Source organism: Macrobrachium nipponense, chromosome 21 (assembly GCF_015104395.2).
Source record: "Macrobrachium nipponense isolate FS-2020 chromosome 21, ASM1510439v2, whole genome shotgun sequence".
In the NCBI taxonomy this organism is placed as follows: Eukaryota; Metazoa; Arthropoda; class Malacostraca; order Decapoda; family Palaemonidae; genus Macrobrachium; species Macrobrachium nipponense.
Window position 1 is genome coordinate 22,270,882 of NC_087212.1, and position 21,593 is coordinate 22,292,474.

Below are 21,593 nucleotides of genomic sequence, written 5' to 3' on the forward strand. Positions count from 1 at the left end.
ACTACCTCTTCCCACAAATGCTTGAAATATATCAATCCTTCTATAGCTTCCCCAACAATCAGGGCTTTGGCCTCAATGGTGGATTTTGCCACTCTCCTGGATTTTCTAGACTTCCACCATATGGGACTTATCCTCTTCCAATCTGTCAAGGAAATAATATAACCCGTTGAGTATGGCCATCTTCTAGTTGAGTATGGCCATCTTCTATGTTTCCAAATGAAGCGTCTGCATAGGCTTCCCAATAAATCCTTTCTTCTTCCATGTCACTTATTGTAACTTTGCCCATCATGCTCTTGTTTTTCTCACAATTTTAATAAGCTTCTTCATATCCTGAGTTGTTCCTTCTTTAAATGCTTTACTTACTTCACAAACATCATATATTTCTGGCATCGCGTGTAGTGATACCCAATTCAGCTGTCCTACCACTGATCTATATTCAGTTAACTCCTTTTGTTCTAGCACTCTTATTACCTGTATATATATCTTCTAGCCTCTTGTTCTCTTGTAGAATTTATATACTGCCACTGATTAAGGGAAAATCTATTCTCCTTCTGCTCTATTACTACTCCTATATACTTGAACCTTTTTACTCTCTTGTTCTCCTACTTGCAATTTCCCTTTCAATATCCCAATCGTTTCCTTTAAGAATCCTTCAGTTCCTCCGTAGCAAAAATCATCTACGTGTACACAAAATGCCATTCAATTTATTGTCCTTTTTCCAAAAGAATATATTAGGTTCTAGTCTACTTCTCTCACCTTGAAGCTCCTTCACTACTTTCACCACTTTACAATGCCATGCTTTTGCTGCATCCTTTAGCCCATAGATGGTTTTCTTCAACTTCCATAATCCCCTCCAACCATCTTCTCTTTGTATCTCTTCACCTTGTAAAAATGCAGTTTTGAAATACAATGTATAACAATTCCAATTTTTCACCTTTATTATGGTTAGACAGAATTTTAAAATTTCAGCATTGCATGTGGGAGCATCCTTTTCCCACTCTGCCATCTCTTCTTCAAACCCTCTAGCTACCAATCTTGCTTTACATATCCTTTCCCCCCCTTTTATCTTTTCAGTTACTATCCATCTTGTAGCTATAGCTTTTTGTCCAACATCATTTACTTCCTCATATACCTGGTTATCTCTCCAACTTCGAAATTCTTTTTCTTTAGCTTCCATTATGCTTCTATTTTCAAATCCCAGCAACACCTCCTCTTCATCTTCAATTTTTTCTACCTGACTATAATCCCTCAAGTTAACCAACCCTTGGTCACCTGACTGTGAGTCTTGTACATTGTACTAATCAGCCCATGCTTGGCTTGATCTTTTTCCTGCATGACCTAATGTAGTCCATTCTTCTACTTGTCCTGTATCGTTGTTTATAGCTCTAACTCTATTTTCCTTTATGAATTTTGGTATCTCTTCCATTAACTCGCCTTCTAATGACCCACTTTCCCCGGTATCTTCCACTGTTTCCTCTATCACCTCTCTTTCTATAGTCTCTTCTGTGTCTGCATTCCTACTATTATCTCCTCTCCTTCTTGCCAATCTACTTTCCCCTCATTTGGGGCATCTGATCTACCTTTCACACCATGGGATTTATCTATTCTAGCAGATATCTCTTCTGTATCTGGTGATCGTCGTTGAATCCTAGGCACATGTATCCTAGCTACTTCTCTTGAAGAATCCCCATGTTTGACTATTATTGTTTTCCCCAATACTCCCACTACCTGAGCAGGTCCTCTCCATTCATTTTCATTTTCCCTCTTATAGAATACCTCATCTCCTACCACTGCTCCTTCAAATTTATGTTCTCTGATGTTTTTGTTTAACGCTATTATTTTATTAAGACTCATTTTTTATAAATGCTTCTCTGGCCTTGTGCATTGCATTCAGTGTGTCCCTTACCATACCCTCTTCCATCCCTTTTTCTCTGCTTGCTCTGCTTGCAGGACTTGAACTTTCTTCTCCCATTAGGTTAGGCAGTGAAGGGTTTTTTCCAAATACTAATTGGTTGGGAGAGAAACCTCCATTATTCATTAAACAGTTCCTAGCACTCACTACCCATTTCAAAGCTATGGACCAATCTACTTCCTCTTCCTCCATCATCATTCTTACACTTCCCTTGATCATGCCTACGGTCTTTTCACATAATCTGTTGCTCCACGGAGATTCTGATGCTGTGGCTAATATTTTAATATTCCATCTTTCTGCCATCCTCCTTACTTTTTCATTTTGATATTCTCCCCCATTATCTGACAATATTTTGGAAGGCGCTCCAAATATAGCAAACCAGCACTCAAAATTGCGCCCTCCAAATATAGCAAACCAGCATTCAAAAAGTGTCTATATTACAGTTTCTGGTTTCTTATCTTTTATCCAACAGGACTGACAATACCTCGTTGCCATATCCACTATTACCAAGAACTTTCTCTCTACTATCTCTCCCACATCCATCACTACAACTCCATTCAACGTTTTACTCCTACTAATGGTTTGGCGGGATTTCTTTTGTATCTTTTACAAACCTCACAATTTTCAATCAGTTCCGTAAGTAACTTTCTTATTTCCTCTTTTTCTTTTTCGATTAACCCATTACTCCATTATGCTTCCTCTGTTAGCTTCCATATTTTATCTCCACTTCCATGACCAAACTGTAAATGTAATTTCTTCATTGTGTCCCGCTCCCGCTAAACCTAGGACTTTCCCTTCTCAATCTAGTCACCCTTTGTTCACTGTCGGATCCAGGCATCTTTGATTAACCACGCTCTGCTACCAGTTTGAATTTTAGCCTAGCCTAACCCCTTTTATTTACAAAAATGAATAATCTACCCACCTGTACGTGTTCTCCAACTTCAGTATACTCCAGAAATCACCTTAGAACAACAGCACAACAAGACTTACGACCCAAAAACTCCTATCACAACTTAAATACATCAACAGACACCTTCTAGAATCAACCATATGCTGTCCATATATAGGACACCCACCATATTTCAACAATGCATAAAATACTAATAATAATTATATTACAATATATAATCACTAGAGACTTCCAATTTATTGCAAAATGAAGGTAAATGATTGAATGTTACTATAATGTAAGAGTTTTATCTTACAATTGTGTTTTTCAACCATTTCGGTCTAGTCAAAGTTGACCGAAGGTTGAAATTTTGGCACATCGTGATTTATATGCAAATACTATTTCAAAACTGATAAAAGCTTCAACCATGAGTTATTTTTTGTTGTATTCTACATGAAATTGCATACATTTTCATATACTATAAAACTTTATGTAACAGCTAATATAAAACGGCGCAAACATTACGACAAGTGACAAAAGAATTTCTGAAATTTTCGGCAGAGTTACCGCATGCAGAGGTAAGGAAAAAGTTTTTCAAAAACTCACCATAAATCAAAATATTGTGCTAGAGACTTCCAATTTGTTGCAAAAAGAAGGTAAATGATTTAATTTTACTAGAATGTAAGAGTTTTAGTTTACAATTGCGTTTTTCGACCATTTCAGTAGAGTCAAAATTTACCAAAGGTTGAAATTTTGGCACATCATGATTTATATGAAAATATTTCAAAACTGATAAAAGCTACAACCATGGGTTGTTTTTGGTTGTATTTTACATGAAATTGCACACATTTTCATATATAAAACTTTATGTAACGGATAATATAAAACGGTGCAAAAATTACGACAAAGTGACGAAAGAATTTCTGAGATTTTCGGCCGAGTTACCGCGCGGACGTAAGGAAATTTTTTTTTTTTTTTTAATTCACCATAAATCAAAATATTGTGCTAAAGACTTCCAATTTGTTTCAAAATTAAGGTAAATGATTGAATATTACTAGAATGTAAGCGTTTTAGCTTACAATTGTGTTTTTCGATCATATCGGTCGAGTCAAAGTTGACCGAAAGTTTATATGAAAATATTTCAAAACTTATAAAAGCTACAACCATAGGTTGTTTTTGTTGTATTCATGAAATTGCGCACATTTTCATATATAAAACTCTACGTAACGGCTAATATAAAACGGTGGAAAAATTACAACAAAGTGATGAAAGAATTTCTGAGATGCGTCGCTGATGCTTTCTAGTGCGAGAAGAATGCAATTTGCGCATGCGCTCCTGGGTAACGCTTTTAAACAAAACAACAGCGTGATCCGTGAACTCCCGGCATCCCTCAAGGCAGGTGATTTAAAATTTTTCACAAACTAGGCCTATAACTATTTTTCCGCAAATGTTTAAAAAAACTTTTTGTAGTCGACGTACCGTACGTCCACTTAGCACCTGACAGAGAATTTTAGTCAACGTATAATACGTCCAGTCGGCGTTTAAGGGTTAAATCTACTGTAGTATTTTATAATACAATAATATGAGAATACATACAATATTATTGGATACAGTGAAGTAAAGTATAACTTTTTACAAGATTTATGGAAAAGATACATATTTACTTTTTCTTCTGTGCTATCTTAATTTTCGTCACTATACCATCTATGTAGCAGTGGCATCTCGAGTTCGTATGGTTGTACCTCAATTTTTTGCTTGTGTAACAAAGCAAAAAATCGACCGAGATACACAGTTATATTCTGTACTTCTATCCCATGGAAAAACCAAACAAATTGCATTGTTGCAAAAACAAATGTATACACGAGTTTTGTCTTTTGAAATCTATGCAACAATTGCTAATATAATGTTATAATAACATGATTCAATTATATAAATTAAAATTTTATTATTCAGGCGTGACTGAACAACCTATTCTCTTCATCATGTGAAGGGCTGTTACAAAGACAATGGACAAGCGTACTGCCACTGTATCATATTTATGTACAAAAATAACAAAAAATACAATGCAATACATTTTGCATACATATTTTAATTATAAAATCAACACATCGATTGCTAAATTTGCACACTATATTTTCGGAAGAGCGGCAGGCAGCAGCGGACAAGAATGTACATGAAAACACATTCTCTGTGATAACGTGGAGGGTAGTTTCAAAAGCTGCCTTTGTATCATAATCATGTACATAAATAAAAATACCCCATACATAATACATTTTCATACACATTTTAAACATAAAAGCATGAACATTTATAAATCAACAGATCGATTGCTAAATTTGAACTTTTTTTATTTTTAGATATTTTCGGAAGAGCGGCAAATACCTATGTAATAACTCTCAATATAAATTTTTATTATCATTTGCATAACCCATATGGTCTGAATAGTATTTCTACAAACGTATGTACTTGTTAGACATAACGGCGCTTGTGGCGCTGTTATTTGAATATTGTGCCGTCAAATTACCTTAAAATACCTCATTTTTTAATTAATATTTTTGACGACAGCCATAAAACCGATTTGACGCTAAGTGATTGCACCGCTAACCGTGGGCCGCCTGTATAGTTATACTGTTTAATCTTTGCAAATAATAACTTTTCTTGAAAAACAATTGGGTTTCGTAATTTATAAGTCGTCCTATACAACAGATATGAGATGAATACTGAAAATTTGCCATGATTTTTTAGCTCATCTTGTCTAAAGGCTGTCTTATACATACACAGAAATATATGGTAACTAAATTATTTGTTAATGAAATAAAAATAAATTTCCAGTGTGAAATGATTAACGTTATACAGGCGGCCCTCGGTTAGCGGCAGGGGTTCCGTTCCTGGCCACCGACGCCAAGCGATTTTCGACGCTGAGCGATTTTAAAGCCTACGGCCGCCGCACACCTTCTTTCGAAACTCTAGACCAGTCAAAGGGGCCGTAATCCCACAACGGCGCAATAAGTAAAATTATATTTATGCAGTATAGTACTATAGAATTTACTGTACAGTACATGTGGGTGTCTAGAGTATGTAAAGATATAATAAAGTTTATACAGTGTACAGGTAGCTGTAGTGTTCAGGTTACGATCATTAGTCTTACGATAGTTCGATTTTATGAGAGATCAAATTACAATGGCCTAACTTTATCCATCTTCTAGTTACATAAGTTCAATAACAGCAAAAGAGAATGATGAAAGTATGGTTTTAACGTTATACTCGTTGCGTGAACGTGTACAACCATGAACAACCGAACGAGAAAACGACTTTTTTTTTCTAAGTACAACCGAACTGGATCACATCTGTTTGGCTTGTATTTCGATCATCGTACTACAGTGCAACATTACCGTATTTGTTATAAATGGCGTTATGTATAGAATAGAACTGAGATATCTTAATGTAATAACTTTATTCGCTATAGATCAGAGATCAATATAGATTAAAGATCAATCGGGAAATATACCGTTAAATTTAAACCTAATTATGACTGAAGCTGAGAAAACTGTTCATGCTGCTAATGACTATTATCGTACATCGGCAACAAGGATAAAACTGCAGTAAACGTCTGCCGTCACACACAACTGTAGATAAAATTGGGATAAAATCATTTTAATCAAAACTACTGTGCTTGAAAGAACACATTTTACTGTTGGTTTCACGCCGATATAAGATAAATAACGTAAAGTTCGTATTACGATGATATAAAGGATTACGTATTGCGAACGGAATCACATAATTTTTTACGCAATAAACATGCCGCCAACGTAATCTGTTAACGAAAAAAATAGTAGTTCACATTCACAACGAGACATATTCAATAAATATTTCCACCTAAAAACACGCTGTATAAGGAAAAATAACTGTCTCATGTAAGTCAAGTATCTAGATATTCGTTTATGCTAACTAGAAGCAAGAGCATTCGCTCAGAATTGCGTTATGGTGAAACAGACTCGTATTCATCAGCTGATTTCAAACCACAACATTGGCCGCTCCGCGGAATACGGGCTTAAGTTTGCCGTAGTATTTTAAAATACAATAATATGAGAATACATACAATATTCTTGGATACAGTGAAATAATGTATAACTTTTTAAAGGATTTATGGAAAAGAGGAAAAGATGCATAATTAATAAAATAACACAATGCATTTTTCGGAACTGGCGGACAAGAACGAACATGAAAAACCATCCCCTGACAACGTGGAGCGTAGTTACAAAGGCTGCCTTAATTTGTATCTTATTTCTGTACAAAAATGAAAATACCTTTACGCAATATATTTTCATACACATTTTAAACATAAAAGCATAAACATTTGAAAAATCGACACATCGATGGCTAAATTTGCACTTTTTTTTTTTTTTTTCAACAACAACAACTCGATATTTTTGGAAGAGCGGTAGACGGCGGCAAAAAAAGTGCAAATTAGCGATTGATGTGTCGATTTTATAAATGTTTATGCTTTTATGTTTAAAATGTGTATGAAAATGTATTACGAATAGGGTATTTTTATTTCTGTGCAGAAATATGATAAAAAGGCAGCTTTTGAAACTCCCCTTCAAGTTATCGACTACGATGTGTTTTTCAAGCGCGGCATACAAGAACGAACTTGAAAAACACATCGTAGTCGATAACTTGAAGGGGAGTTTCAAAAGCTGCCTTTTTATCATATTTCTGCACAGAAATAAAAATACCCTATTTGTAATACATTTTCATACACATTTTAAACATATAAGCATAAACATTTATAAAATCGACATCGATCGCTAATTTGCACTTTTTTTAAATCGATATTTTCGGAAGAGCGGCAGGCGGCGGCTTACAAGAAAGAACATGAAAAAACATCGTATTCGGTATCGTGAAGGGCAGTTTCAAAAGCTGCCTTTGTATCATATTTCTGTACAAAAATAAAAATGCCTTTCACATAATACATTTTCACACACATTTTAAACAAAAGCATGAACAATTATGAATCGACACATCCATAGCTAAATTTGCACTTATGTAACTCGATATTTTCGGCATAGAACAGCGTCAGAGGCATATATTTTACCCTAATACCTACGTAATAACTCTCCATAAAATTTGTTAATATAATTTGCATAACCTTTATGGTCTGAACGGCATTTCTACATATGTATGAACTCGTTAGACAACGGCGCTAGCGGCGCTGTTAACTGAAATTTGTGCCGTAAATATACCTTTAAAATGCCTTATTTTTTTTTATGAATATTTTTGACGACCGCCGTAAAACCGATTCGCCGTTGAGTGATTGCGCCGTTAACCGCGGGCCGCCTATACTTGAGTTTTAAAATAAACCTTGTACTATAGATAAATATAATTTTCATGGCAAGTTAGTTTGTCTTAGTCATTTTTTTTATAAAAAAATGTAATTTTCCTGCTCTCTTACATATACAGTATAAATAATAATTGTAAATTATTATTTGTACTGTATGACTATATTATTTTAATTAATATATTAATTAGATATTCAAATATAAAGAATTATTTATGTAATTATTACTGCACATACTTTTGACAAATTGACTGCTAATGGGTTTACTGTAACAAATTAAAATTATCTTAATTTTAACATTACACATTTTCCTTTTGTAATTTATAAAAGTATAATCAAATATCTTAATTAAAGCTACATACTAATGAACACTACACTATTAAATACAGAGCACATTTACACCGACATCCGATCTCTCAAGTTGTCTAGATTCTGCATTTGCAGCAGAACTACCTGTTGTTGAAGAGCACTGAGAGAACACACCACCACTATTGGATGGTATCAGATCATCTTAACTTGCAGGTCCACTAATACACTGTGCTAGAATATGTGGGGCAGCACCTAGATTAACGTTACACTTTCACAAATAGTAAAAACTTCTTTAATACTATACACAGTAATGATAATGAAGCACAGAGTTGAAAAGGCTTTCAGGTAAGCACATAATGTGTAATGCACAAGGGAAAATCTAAAGCAAATGTACTTGATGACAGCTATCAAGAGAGAGAAGCAGAGCCAAGATGCACAATTTCTGGCTGCCCCACAAGTTGCTAACACATCACACATAGTAACTGTGAGATAATCTGAGATTTTGCAGAACCCAGTAAATCATACACAGGAAAAATTTATGTACCACTCTTAGAATGTTCAGAATTGTTTAAAAATTTTCTGGAAAATTGTTCTCCACAACAATCACAAATTTTGAGTTTACAATTCCCAATATTACACAGTTTCATTTTATACCCTGGTTCTGAGTGGTCACGATCTCTAGTTCACTTCATCAACAGAGCATCGTAAGTGGAAAACATTTATAAAACGATTGAAATGATACAAACCAGAAAAAATACGTACCAGTTATATGACTACAGTAAAGGTTATCCCTAAAATTTTTTCCCAGTCCTTGGAAATTTTTGTAACGAAAATTTGTTAGAAAATATCCTTTTGCTCTGCCAGTGTAATTGTGGTCAAAATTATCGACAAGAAATCTTGTTCCTAGGATAAGAAGAAAACAAAAGCCAATTAGACATTATCCATAGCACTTCCTAAAAATTAAAATAATGATAACACTAAACTATAAAAGTAGCAAATTTAACAAAGAAATTGAATGGAAAAATTCTATTCAAAGAGAAATAAAGAAAACATGGGCACAGACTTTGGTTCTGAAGGTTACATACCCTGAGGTTCTGAACATTAACTTATCATTAATGAAAGTAGGTAAATGTACTAAAATTACGACAGACAAAACATGTACGTACAAGTATGGCCAACAGTAAGCCTTACTACCCACTGTTAGTGTAGATGACACGTAACCGCCTACTTCCAGATGACAGGTATGACATCACCACACCTCTCAATTTGTATTTTGGCCGCTAACTCCAACTGTTGGGAGGAGGGAGGGCTCCAATTAGATAACTGCTTGGTAAGTATTGAATAAAATTTGGCTTTATTATAATAATTCATTTTTATTCAAGGGTCTTATCAAGCACTTATCAAGCTGATTACATTGAAAGCTGGAGGGATGAGATAACACCTCTTGAAAATAAAGAATGTTCAAAAGGGTTAATGTGTGGTACCTTGTAAGTGAGCTGCTGCAAGTGAGTACTGCCTTTGGTTGGTGTCCGGCTTACTCAGCAGAGAGAATGGTAGACTGACCATGGGTCACCTCTACAAAAGTAGTATATTCCTTGAAGTCATGGGCCTAACCAATGACTTATCAAGGAATTTACAACGTAACAATGCCCTTGCCCTGGGCAAAAACAAGATTCAATAACAAATAACATTAAACAGTTGCCTACTCCAACTATAAAACCAAAACCCTCTATGCTAAAAAAAAAATTGGATGGCACTTCAGGTACCAAGTAACCCCAGACTTTCCAATGAACCAAACAACCTTGATGCAAGTCAAAAATATAGAGGGAAAGAAAACTCCTTGTTGCTTTTCCCAATACCGTACCAGCAATGGATAAAGGACCGACAGTACTACAGTTATCAAACACCATCTCTATTTCCTTAAAGTATTGAGTCGCAAACACTGAGTTCAAAATCCAATAAGTAGATTGTAGAATCGCAGACAACGATAATGGCAAAAAGCAAGTGAGGTGGTGACAGCTCTCACTTCATGTGGTTTCACTTTTAAAAGCAGAAGCAATTCTTCTTTCACATGCGAATGTGCCTCGATTATCAATTACCTTAAAAAGAAAGACAGAGCATTCTTAAACAAAGGTTGAGAAGGATCCTCACTGCTCATTATCCCTTATTAAGAGAGACAACTTCCTTGTGGACCTCAGATAAAGAAGGAAATCTGCAATTTGACTCAAAGAGGTCTCAGAAGAAGACTTTAACTTGTTTACACCATCATCGGAAGACATTCCACTTGGCCTGGTACAATCAGTCAGAAGTGCATCTGCATCGTGCCATAGCTTCTATAGCTCTGTGTGAAAAGCCTTTTGCTCTGACGAGGCATCTGGCAGTCTGAAGCCTGTCAGAGCAAGAGCAGACTAATTATATATCAGTTTAGTCAGTGTTATTTTATTTTAATTTTCTGTATTGGTGAAATGTAGGCGTTGTTCAGTGTATGGGAAATATGAGTTTGATTTTAGAAAATGTCTTGACGTATTCAAGTTGTGTTGTGACGTTATAAGATGTGACGTCATAGAAGACGATGGCGGTGGCGTGGGGTGGAAATGTAAATATAAACAGAGCATGCAGAAGAGGAGGCATGGATCTGGCGTTTGATATGGTAGGAGAGAGCTCTCTGTCTTATAAGAATTTATGGGTTGTACGTCATGTTGTGGTGTTGTTCAAAGTCTTAAGCTGGATTACAGTGGTCCCTCCCGTATTCACAGGTGATGCATACCAGACACCCCCTTTGAATAGTTGCAATCCCTATAAAAATGCTTAAAACCTCCTATTTTGTTAGTTAAAACTCAAGAAAAAAACGCTAAAAATTTTTAAACCTGGTTTTTTTAAGTTTTATCACAAATAGTGCATTTTATGATGAAATTGATTAAAAAAACCAGGAATCTGTGGGTATTTCTCATGGAAAAATACTGTGAATAGGCAAATTTTCCGCGAATAATGCGGGGAAATGTTCCTGTGAGAAATCCGCAAATCTGCAGAACACAAATACGGGGGGTCCACTGTATACTGGAACCATTGGAAAGTGAACAGGTGGGTAGATTGCAAGATTGTCACATCTAGGAAAATTTAGGCTAGGAAATATTCAAACTGGTAGTAGTGTGGTTGATATAAGATGGACAGATCAATAGTGAACAAAAGGAGATAAGATGGAGAAGGGATTATCCGAAATGAGCGGGATAAAGGACAAGTATAAAGGATGGAGAGGACAAGTCAAAGATTGGCTTGTGGTGTGTGGATAAGTGAAATATCTGGGGAGAGAGATGAGAATGAGCTTAAAAGGGAAAGCTCTAGAAGTAACAGAAGGAATATAATGTGGTGCCCCCCCCGTATTTGCAGATGTGTACCAACCACCAAGCCCCCCCCGACCCCCAATAGTTAGAACCTGCGAATAACTGTAACCCCTATAAAAATGCTAAAAAGGCCCATTTTATTAGTTAAAACTCAAGAAAAACTCACAACAAATCTTAATCCCTGGTTTTTTTTCATAGTTTTATCACAAAAAGTGCATTTTGTAATGAAATTAATTTTCAAAAACCAGGAATTTGTGGATATTTATCATAGAAAAATACTGCAAATAGGCAAATTTCCAGCAAACAATGGGTAGATATGGTCCAGAGAGAAATCCGTGGATCCGTGAGTCCATGAATCCAGAGAACAAGATGAACTTAAGGGTAAAGAGGTTTCAAAGACAATCCTATTCAAACTAGATGAAGTTTATCTAAAAGATAAATTAATCTTACTAGCAGCTTCTGGTCAAGGAAAGTTGGAATATAAAACAATGTCACAAATAATGAAAAGAATATTTGAGGGATTAGAGAATAAAGAGGAAGAGGAATGGTGGGGGTCAGAAGACACTGCAAATTCTGGGGGAGAGAGAGGGAAAACCAGAGATGTCAGGGAAAATGGAATCGCGGTAAGAGCAGAAGAAATCCTACAAATAAAGAGGTGAAAGTAACATTGTGCAATATGCAAATGGAATGTCATTGGGCTAGGGACTGTGCTCAGAATTTTAAAAATAGGAAGAAAACAGAAACAAAATAACAAGAAAATAAGCAGAAAAAAGAAACTGGGCCAGAAGTAGTTTATATAGGAGAAGTTAGTAAAATAGAGGAAGAGTCTTGGGAAGATCTTGATGCAATTTTAGACACAGGATGTACATATGACAAATTTTCTAAGACAATTTGTATTTTTCATAGCTAAAACCTGAGGTCTTAACAATAGGATAATTTCTAGTGCCTAGCCGGATCTGGTTAAATCGCAGATGAAAGCAAGGAATTTTGTGAGATCTGGCAATGCATGCGTATATCAGGTGAAGAGTGGTCAAGGACCACGCACACACGCCACTGCATCAGTCTTTATCAACTCAGGATGTCTTAGCAGACAGAGGAGCGGCTAGAGGTGGGCAGTACAATGTTAAGACCTCAGGTTTGTAGCTATGAAAAATACAAATTGTCTTAAAAAATTTGTCATTTGTTCATACGTGAACAAACCTTCGGTCTCAACAATAGGATAGACTTATACTTGGAGGAAGGTACAAGACATCCTAATTTGGCTGGGGGTCTACCCACCAGTCCAGCTCCAGAAGAAATAACTTCCAGAGAGGGACTGAAGCCTGTGAGAAGCTAGATACATTGATATCTCACCACCCAGACACTGAGCGACATACAATGATATATGGGATAATCATTGCATAGGGAACCAAAGAGAAACTTTGACTGTCCAATAACAAACCAACACACCAGGGCTTGTTATCACTCCCAACACCCCCTTGTCAAGGAGCGGAGCATATGCTACTAAATAGATGGTTGGTTATTTGCATACCAAGTGACCACACTATCAGTATGACTACCTTACTCACCTGTATCAGACCAGTCCAGCGAATGACGTGTCTATGCCTTAATCCGCCCAAAGGAAGAAGGAAAGGTACAAGAGAAAGAAATAGATCAGTCAACTCACTCATTTTTTCATTCACACAATCATCTTAGGTAAGATACAAAAGTGCCCAGGTTAAGGGCAATGATGAGTTACAAAATCTGTTGGGCAGCCACCAAAGGACCCAGGGAAAATGTGTTCACAGATCTGTGGGCAACACCCTTAAGATAGAAAGATGTGAATGTGGACTGGTGTAACTAAGTACCTGTGCTCAGCACTTTATGTATAGCCAAGTTCTTTTTGAAAGCCATGCGCTCTAGACTGCACAGACGTGGCAGCGGAATCATCAAGAGTCAAGTATGCCTGTCTGATGGCTTCCCGTATCCAAAATGAGATAGTATTCTTCGACACTTCTTTCTTTGTACGTCCTGTGCTAACAAAATGTCTGCGGCAGCCTGGCCTCAGGTGCCGTGTCCTTTTAAGATAGGAATGCAGGGCCTGGACAGGACACAACAAAAGCTCTTGAATATCACCACCCACAAAGTCATTCAGTGATGGAATGGAAAAGGATGTGAACCTATCATTGTGCACAAAGGGATTTTGGGTCTTGGCCATGAATTCCGGGCCAAATTCGAAGGACATCGACCCCAAATCCCTGGTGTGCTTCACATCATAACTCAGACCGTGTAGCTCTCCCACTCTCTTCGAAGATGCCAAGGCCAGGAGGAAAACCATCTTGAGCGTCAAGTTCCTGTCAGATGAGCGACGCAAAGGCTCATATGAACCCTTAGTGAAGCTTCCCAGAACCAAGGAAACATCCAACTTCAAAGGCTTGAGCTCCCTAAGAGAACTCGATTGCTCAAATCCATTAACTAGCAGGGAAAGTTCCCCGGATGAAAAGATGTCGATACCTCTAAGGCATAACACCAAACTCAGGGCCGGACTGTAGCCTCTAATGGCAGAAACGGACAAACATTTCTCATCTTCGAGAAAAACCTCGTTTACAACACCTTCTGAGACTGCTGGACATATGCCCTGCTGTTCTCTGAGAAAAGCCTCTCGCTCGGAAGAGATACTTGATAGCCTCCAATCGTGGAACCTTTCTGCATGTGGCTGACACAGAAAATGCCGCCAAGGCATCTCCTGTGTTTTGTTAGTTAAAACACAAGAAAAACTCACTAAAAATTTTCATACCGGGTTTTTTCATTAGTTTTATCATAAAAAGGGGATTTTATGAAATTGATAACAAAAAAAGGAATTTGTGGATATTTCTCATAGAAAAATACTGCAAATAGGCGAATTTTCCACAAATAATGTGAGGAAATGTCCCCGTGAGAAATCCACGAACGTGTGAGTCCACGAATCCAGAGAACACGAATACAGGGGGTCCAATGTATTTACAACCCCTTGTGGGGCCTCTTTTACAAGACAATCCTAAATTTTACACTTACATATTTTTTCTAATGAATAATTATTTTATCTTGTAAAACTATAATTACAGCTCACACATTATCAAAACAGACAAGAAATAAAATCAGAAACAAATTCTTAGCATATTTATTAATAAATATTTACGTAAATTTACTGAGAATGAAGATTCAGTAACTTTTTTTATTTGTACATGTTTTTTCTAATATTTCTTTGCCCTTTTCCCTGCCAAATTAGCAAAATTACACATACAACTGACATACTATCATAAAAGAAAAGAACTAAAACCAACAGCAGCTCTTTGGTATAATTACGAGCAAATTTATAAAAAGACGTCATATGAGACAAAAGCAGTACATTCCCCCTCGAAGTCAAAATCATTACTAAGCTTGAATGAGCTGCTGAGTCTTGATTTTAGCCAGTGAAAAAGTTCCCATTCGAGAATCTATGGGCTATAGAAGTATTGGCACCTCTTTCCCGCCCAATTCTTTCCAAATTGATGGCACTTATGTTGCTTTCCTACAGGATCAATCCATCCACCACCCGAAACCTGTTATTACTACTCCTGAGAGCTATCTGTCCATTACGGGTTAAAATTGGAAAGAATCCCAACATTAAGGATAATTGGAGAACTACTGATAACACAAAACTCTTTCATTTGATTATAAAATACTATTATGTACCAAGAAAATATTGACCTTTAGTAAACAACAAGGCTCGTAAGTCCAGCATGACTGGGAACTACGAATTATGAGCATCGTAAGTCGAGCACAACTAGGAACTACGAGCAATGAGAAGACTGCAAAATGTTTTGAGTAGCAAAAGCACTGCCTGAAACTGACAAAAACACACGTAGTACTTCATTTAATTTACGATGTTTATAAATAAAGTAGCTGCAATTCATAGACATAACTTTCTTTTGTAAATTAAGTTACATTCAGCATCTAAAGACAGAAAAGTCAGAAAAATCTGGGTGTCCACAGTCATCCCCAAATAGAGAATGCTCTGAGACAACTTCAATTGGGATTTCATCTTGATAACTATGCCTAACGAATGGGTTATGCAGAGTCCTCTTCAGGTCCTTTGCACACTGGCTTCCAGAAGTGGTGCAGAGAAGCCAGTTGTCCAGGTAATGAGAAGCATTTATTCCCATCAAATGCAGCCATTGTCCCAAAGGGGTTAGAACCCTGGTGAAAACCTGTGCTATTGACAGGCCAAAGCACAGCAACTGAAACTGAAAACTTTTTTCTGAAAAATTAACCGCAAGTACTTCCTGCAGTCTTGATGGATTGGAACATGAAAGTATATTTTTTCCATGTCCAGGGATACCATCCAGTCCCCCTAGTGAAGCAAAGCTAGTACAGAGCTAGTTGTTTCCATTTTGAATTTTGTTTTCAAAACATAGAATTTCAGGGTGCTGACATCTAGGACAGGCCTCCAGGCCCCTATGCTTTGGGGACTACAAACAGCCTGTTGATGACCTCCTCTATTGCTTCTTTGAGAATGAGGGCCTCTACTTCCTCCTTGAGTGCCGAAAACCTCTCCGAGCAGACGGAATATCCAGTTAACCCTTTAACGCCGATTGGACAAATTAAACATCGACGAAAATTGTCTGTCAGGTGCCAAACCAATGTATGGTACGTCGACGAAAGTTTTTTTTTTAATTCACGGAAAAATAGTTATAGGCCTACTTGGCAAAAACTTTTGAATCACGCGCCTTGGTGGATGCTGGGAGCTAACAGATCAAGCTGTTGTTTTGTTTACAATCATTACCCAGGCGTGCAAGTGCAAATTCTTTCTTCTCGCACTAAAAAGCACCAGCGACACATCTCAGAAATTATTTTGTCACTTTCACATAATTTTTGCACCATTTTATATTAGCCGTTACATAAGAGTATTATATATGAAAATGTGCGCAACTTCATATAGAATACAACTAAAAAAAACTCTGGTTTTAGCTTTTATCAGTTTTGAAATATTTTCATATAGATAACGATGTGACAAAATTTCAACCTTCGGTCAACTTTGACTCTACCAAAATGGTCGAAAATGCAATTTGAAGCTAAAACTCTTATATTCTAGTAATATTCAATCATTTACCTTCATTTTGCAACAAATTGGAAGTCTCTAGGACAATATTTTGACTTATGGTGAATTTATGAAAAAAACTTTTCCCTTACGTCCGTGCGGTAACTTCCAAAAAAATCATAAATTTTTTCGTCCGATTATCGTAATGTTTGCACCATTTTAAATTAGCCGTTTCAAAAAGTTTTATATATGGAAATGTGTGCAATTTCATGATGAATACAACAATAAACAACCAATGGTTGTAGCTTTGATCAGTTTTGAAATATTTTCATATAAATAACGACAAGTGCCAAAATTTCAACCTTCGGTCAACTTTGACTCGATCGAAATGGTTGAAAATCGCAATTGTAAGCTAAAACTCTTACAGTCTAGTAATACTCAAATATTTACCTTCATTTTGCAGCAAATTGGAAGACTCTAGCACAATATTTTGATTTATGGTGAATTTTAGAAAAAAAAAACTTTTTCCTTACGTCCGCGCAGTAACTTCCGAAAAAATTAAATTTTTTCCTGCGATTGTCGTAATGTTTGCACAGTTTTATATTAGCCGTTACATAAAGTTTTATATATGAAAATCTGTGCAATTTCATGTAGAATACAACAACAAATAACCCATGGTTGTAGCTTTTATCAGTTTTGAAATATTTTCACATAAATAACGATAAGTGCCAAATTTTAACCTTCAGTCAACTTTAACTCTACCGAAACGGTTGAAAAACGCAATTGTAAGCTAAAACTCTTACATTCTAGTAATATTAAACCATTTACCTTTATTTTGCAACAAACTGGAAGTCACTAGCACAATATTTCGATTTATGGTGAATTTATGAAAAAAAAAAAAAAAAACATTTTCCTTATGTCCGCGCGGTAACTCTTCCGAATAAATAAGACATTTTTTCATCCGATTGTCGTAATGTTTGCACCATTTTAAATTAGCCGTTACATAAAGTTTTATATATGAAAATGTGTGCAATTTCATGTAGAATACAACAAAAAAAACAACCCATGGTTGTAGCTTTTATCAGTTTAGAAATATTTTCATATAAATAACGATGTGCCAAAATTTCAACCTTCGGTCAACATTGACGCGACCGAAATGGTAAAAAATCGCAATTGTAAGCCAAAACTATTACATTCTAGTAATATTCCATCATTTACCTTCATTTTGCAACAAATTTGAAGTCTCTAGCACAATATTTCGATTGATGGTGAATTTATGAAAAAAACTTTTTCCTTACGTCCGTGTGGTAACTCTTCCGAAAAAATCATAAATTTTTTTGTCCGATTGTCGTAATATTTGCACCATTTTAAATTAGTTGTTACATAAAGTTTTATATATGAAAATGCATGCAATTTCATGTAGAATCCAACAAAAATCAACCCATGGTTGTAACTTTTACCAGTTTTGAAATATTTTCATATAAATAATGATAAATAGAAAAAATTCGACCGAAATGGTCGAAAACTGCAATTGTAAGCTACACCACTTACAGTCTAGTAATATTCAATCAATTATCTTCATTTTGCCACTAATGGGAATTCTCTAGCACAATATTTCAATTTATGGTGAATTTTTGAAAAGTTTTTTTTTTACATCCACACGTTACGAATTCATACATCATATTGTGATAATATTTTCTCTGTGTTGCTTTGATCGTTTTACAATTTGTTATCTACCAAAATCATCGCAATTTAGTGTACAATACAACGAAAAAATAATTAAGTCATTAGCTTTAACCGTTTTTTGCTCACAGCGTGATTTGTATACAATTATATATGAATTTTTTTTTTGCGCTGTCATATACTCGAATATTTATATATGATAATGATATATTTTTCCATTTCTGATAGTTGCATACTAAACTTCAGGCAATGACAAAAAAGGAGCCAAAAATGAACTCTTAATCTTGAAAATTAAGCTAGCTGTGATTTTTTGAAAAAAACTTTTTTTCCACTTCGGCGCTCACTCGCAAATGCCGCCGGCATACAGGAGACACTTTCAGAAATACCAGCTTGGCGTTTAAGGGTTAACTTGATGGGGACTTTGGAAAGGGGAAATCTTTCCCTAAAAGGAATGGAGAAGCCCACATGAAGTACCTGTACAACTCAGGCTTTTGCAACTCTCTTCCTCCATTCCTCCCTGAAAGATGTAGCCTGGCTGGCATCTATGGGTGTATGAAAGATCGATCTTTCACTTGGAAGCAGGCTTAGCTGTGGGTTTCATAGCAAACGCTGAAGACGGGCCAAGGTTGGAGCAAGGTCTGGCAAATGGGCAAGACTTTCCCTCCACGAAAGGGCTGCTGCTGCAATGGAGAAAAAGTTTTAGTAACAGCAGAAACCAAAGTCGATGTCTTTGAGCACTTAGTCGACTGTGCCAGCAAGTCCGTAGTCAACTTCTGAACAACTGAGGGGATGTCCTTAACTGCATCTTGAGGAAACAGGTGGGACTTGTCACGAGGGAAGAACAAAAGTGCTGACTTCTGTGTTGCCATTACTCCTTTTGTCATAAATAAACACCCAAGTTTGTGCTTTTTCAAAATTCCCATGGCAAACAGAGAAGCAAGCTCATCCACACCATCCCTTACTGACTTGTCTGCACAAGAAAGTACTCCTAACCAATCCTCTTGAAGAACTTAAGGAAGTGAAGGACAGTCCTCCATCTTCCTAGCCAAGACACCAACCTACCAATCTAAAAACCTGAAAATCTCCAAAACTTTTAGAGTACCCCATGGGAGGAGGCAGACACTCCAAAAGATGGAGCTTCCATGGTATCATAGAAGTGCTAACGTTTCTTGATGAGCTTTGAAGGTGGAAAGGCAAAAGATGCTTTGCCTCGTTCCCTCCTACTCGAAAGCCATTCATCGACATAATGAAGGGCTTTCTTAGTCACAGAGGAAAGGACTAACCTGGGAAGAAGGGCTTTGTAGGGTTTCTTCTTCATCAAGAAAATCTAAGCTGGAGAACTAGGAGGAAAGGAGCGAAGAAGTATGGAAGCTGTGTCCTGTTCTTGCTTTTCCTCCTCTGACATCACAAGCAACAGAGTGGGTTCCTCCTTGGTAGACGGTGTCTTCCCCTGAAATGAAGAAAGAGGAAGCCATTGAAATGCTGGTGAAGGGGGCCAAGGCTCGATCCTCGTGCTGTGACTGAGTAGAACGGACAGGAGAAGCAGTCTTACGACGAGTCAAAGATGATGACTTCGAACGAGAAGATGAAGGTTCCAATCAGGGAGTTGGAATCTGTCACATCGACTGAGTATGTACAGACCACTTAGTCAGCACCAATACCTGCTGCTTCTCAGTCGAAGCTGCTGAGTTGCGAGTTGAAGGGCGACTGCTGGAAGTCAGAAAAATGCGACTGCAAGACAGGGGAGGACTGGAATCCCCCTCTTGCGATCTCTTGGCAGGTGGAGACGACTCAGTGTCAACAGGAAAACGGGAGGACAAAGAACCACACCATCGATGTGAACAAGAGATGAAGACCCGCTGGAGTCTAACAACAACTGCGCGCTGAACAATACACCTTTCCAGCGCATTCAGTCGAAACCGAGTCGACACCTCAGGAATGACTATGGAAGCGAATGCCCATGGGCAAGCCCCACCAGTCTCCCTTGGGCCTCCGGTATGTCTCTTCCCAGAGGCGGGAGAGCGGGACAGTGACCTTCGTCTAAGAGAAACTGTGGGACGGACAGCCACCCCCATAGATTGCACAGCACCAGCACTAAGCACTTTCACTTCACTCTCAGATTTCTCAATAAAAGATCTCATAGAAGAACCTAACTCCATCATAGTGTTAGCTAGAAATTCAAACTTCCTCTAGAACCTTGATTTGAGGCTGGCAATGGTATCAGTTAAAGCAACATGGGAAGCTGGCATAGGAGTAAGAAGTAAAGAAGTTGGAGGACTTAATATGGGAGAAAAACTCCTAGAAGCAGGAGAAGAAAGAGGAGTACAGGCCTCCGCCATCACAGGAGATGGCAAAGGAGCTAAAGTAGCCTTACCCTCAGCTCTAGGAGCCACCTTCCTCTTCTTATCTTTAAAAACTTTACCTGTATAAGAAATGGAAAATTTCCATTTCTCCTCATCCCATTCCTGACAATCAGAACATGTTAATTTCTGTTACATTCCTGAACTCAACATTTAGTACATCAAATGTGAGTCATACATCTCCTTGACTAGTCTAGTTTTACACCCATCAGCACAAAACCTAGCCCCAGATGAACTAAAATCTGACAATTTGAGAATAATGGCAGCAAAATCTAATCAAAATAGCTAAGTTAAATGAAATCAAAGCCCCAATGAAATTAGTATATCACAGAATCACAGGAAAGTGAAAAAAAAACATCCAAAAGATGACAAAGAAAGTCTGGAAAAACCATCGATGTTACCTGGAAGCTGACAGAAGTAGAGTTGAGAGGTGTGGTGTTGTTACACCTGTCAATCAGAAGTGGGAGGTTACCTGTCACCTACACTAGCGATAGTGACACCACTGCAGGTTTGAATTTTGGTCTGCAGCAGTAGGGATCCTACAGCTTGATAACTGCTTCGTAAGAGCCTTTGATAAAACTAATGACATAAAAATTGCCGACATCAGTTTTTGCAAGAAACCTTATTCCAGCCAAGCTCACCATAAGCATAAAAGAATGATGTTGCTGGTAAATTAAACCTGTGAATAAATGCTGAATTAGTTCATTATTATAATTACACTAT

The 21,593-nt window shown here is 37.0% G+C and overlaps 1 protein-coding gene across 5 annotated transcripts in view; it reads right to left on the minus strand.

The window, feature by feature from the left end:
• LOC135197836 (uncharacterized) overlaps positions 1–21,593 on the minus strand; it is a 201,243-nt gene that overhangs the window by 88,251 nt on the left and 91,399 nt on the right. For all 5 annotated transcript variants that reach the window (XM_064224995.1, XM_064224993.1, XM_064224990.1 and 2 more), the window contains one exon: positions 9,211–9,351. In XM_064224995.1, the coding sequence (XP_064081065.1) occupies positions 9,211–9,351 (141 nt within the window). The remainder of the gene's footprint in view (positions 1–9,210; positions 9,352–21,593) is intronic.